Below are 2,143 nucleotides of genomic sequence, written 5' to 3'. Positions count from 1 at the left end.
AAATAGTTTGGCCATCCGCGTCAACAACCCGAAGAGCTCTCCTTGACCGATTTTTCGGCTCGTTTTCGCAGACTTTCGTGGGGCTCGCACGCACCTCCTGACACCTTTCTTCATCCTTCCACGCTAAACCAGCGCTCTCAACCAACCACCGCCTGCACCGCACTCATCACTGTCCAACCGGACCTGGTGATCTCGGTTACCCCGCTGCAGCCACTTTCGTCGGTGAGCCAGGTTCAAAAACATCAAATACGTACCGTGGTTGCGGAATAATAATAGCCGTTCCATCCATCAGCCTGTCGCTGCTCGCTTTTTCATTGTATCAGGTGGCCCATCCTGTCTTACCAGGTATGTACACACCTACTCTCTTCCGCTCTGACGTATTTCCTCCTGGTTCTGGTTCTGGTTGCTAAATAAGCTTCAGTCTTCCACAGAACGTTATATATAAAGTTTAGAGGAACCCGAGAGGGAGCCAGAAATTCTAAAACTTCAAAGGGGTGGGAAAAGAAAACGAAAAGGTTTACAAACCATCGACCACCTCTTTTGCTCTTTGCTCACAAGTTGTTTTGAAATTGGGTTCGGTCCTCCATTTCTTCGTCCTTATTCTTTGAAGACTTCGATGGAGCACTTGACTGCATCAGTGGATTCCCTCTCAGAATTGAAATTCATATTCACTGGGTACAAGTGATTGCTTGCATCTTAAGTTTTGTCTTTCCACTGATTAACTTACCGCAATTTCCTCCTTCGCTTTAATCCATACACTCCTTTCATCCTTGCAATACCATAACCCACACACCTGGGTCAAGACCCATCGCACCAACGGGTTCTCCCAAACGAACCATGCCTGCAAGCCCCACCAACGTTGACAGTGGAGTCATGTCTTCCATGACACAACAGCGATCGTACGCTGCCTTTTTTGAAGACTTTGATGAAGATACCAACGACGTCATCCCAGAGAGTAAGACAGTTGCCAACGTTGCCGCCAAACGATCATCACCAAAGTCTGATATTCGACCGTTGGTGACAAGCACTGACGGTGCGAGCGACTCCGGTTACTCGAGTCGGACCGCAGCTACTCTTGGCAGTGCCGAGTTACTTCCCAATGGGAAGAAGAGTCCTATTTTAGTCCGGTTGGATACAGCTATTGTCAATCGGGATCTCGAGCGAGTAAGAGGCCGTGTCTTCAACGATAGAGACAAGAAACAAGCAAAAGGTAAGGTTGGAGAGAAGGAGAGGGAGAGGGTAGAGGAGAGGGTAGAGGAGAGGGAAAAGGAGAGGGAAAAGGAGATGGCAAAGGAGAGTGCAAAGGAGAGAGAAAAGCAGGAAGACTCGAGGGAATCCAGCTCTTCACCCTCCACCGCTGCGACAATGCACCCAAGCCAGCATAGAAGTTCCAGCAGACCAGCCCCCAAGCGGCCCTCGTCCAAGGCCAGAAAACGGGGGATGTCTTATGGACACTATGCTCCCGACACATGCCCTGGCTGTGATCTGATCGGTTACAGCACTGTGAATATGGGCCACCCTCCCAATCATCATACCATGGATTACCCTCACTACATGCATGGTTATGATGTTCCTGCATTCCCTCACCCATACCACTACCCGCCGATTGTTACTCAGGAGGCTGTATCATCTCGCCGCAACGGGTCGAACTCTTTCCACCAAAATCGACCCATCAGCTTCCACTCGGGGGCTATGGGAGACATGAGCATGTATATGCAAATGCCTCCCCCCCAAAGTTACGAACATGGCCCACCCATCTCAGCGTCTGCATATACACACTATATGCAGCCTTACATTCCCGGTGGGTCTGTTATACCCGTACAACATTCTTCCCAGATGCCATATGATTCTGGGCCACATCCTATCTTCGAACGTCCTCGGGCATCCTCCACCTCCCGTTCTCCTGAAAAACCACCGTCTGCCAGAAGGGGTTCAATGTATGGAACCCCAGTAGTAGAATACCCTGCTTCCCCGTCACATAAAAGTGACACGCTACAACGGAGACCTTCTGCACGGGAGGCTCGTGCACGTCGTCAGTCTCAATCCTTCGACACCGCTGAAGACTTCTACCGCACGCCACAACCACCTGTCCCCAAAAACAAACCACCCCCACAGGTGATAATTCCCCCTCGTCGTCCGCCCG

The 2,143-nt window shown here is 50.7% G+C and overlaps 1 protein-coding gene across 1 annotated transcript in view; it reads left to right on the top strand.

Annotated features, from left to right (window-relative positions):
- Positions 1-837: 837 nt before the first annotated feature.
- PAAG_11055 (hypothetical protein) overlaps positions 838-2,143 on the top strand; it is a gene marked incomplete at both ends in the record, with an annotated part of 2,035 nt that continues 729 nt past the window's right edge. The window contains one exon of the mRNA XM_015846765.1: positions 838-2,134. Within this exon, the coding sequence (XP_015703569.1) occupies positions 838-2,134 (1,297 nt within the window). The remainder of the gene's footprint in view (positions 2,135-2,143) is intronic.

The sequence above is a fragment of the Paracoccidioides lutzii genome (assembly GCF_000150705.2).
Source record: "Paracoccidioides lutzii Pb01 unplaced genomic scaffold supercont2.1, whole genome shotgun sequence".
In the NCBI taxonomy this organism is placed as follows: domain Eukaryota; kingdom Fungi; phylum Ascomycota; class Eurotiomycetes; order Onygenales; family Ajellomycetaceae; genus Paracoccidioides; species Paracoccidioides lutzii.
The sequence above is the reverse complement of the archived record's forward strand: the minus strand, read 5'-3'. Positions and strand labels throughout refer to the sequence as shown.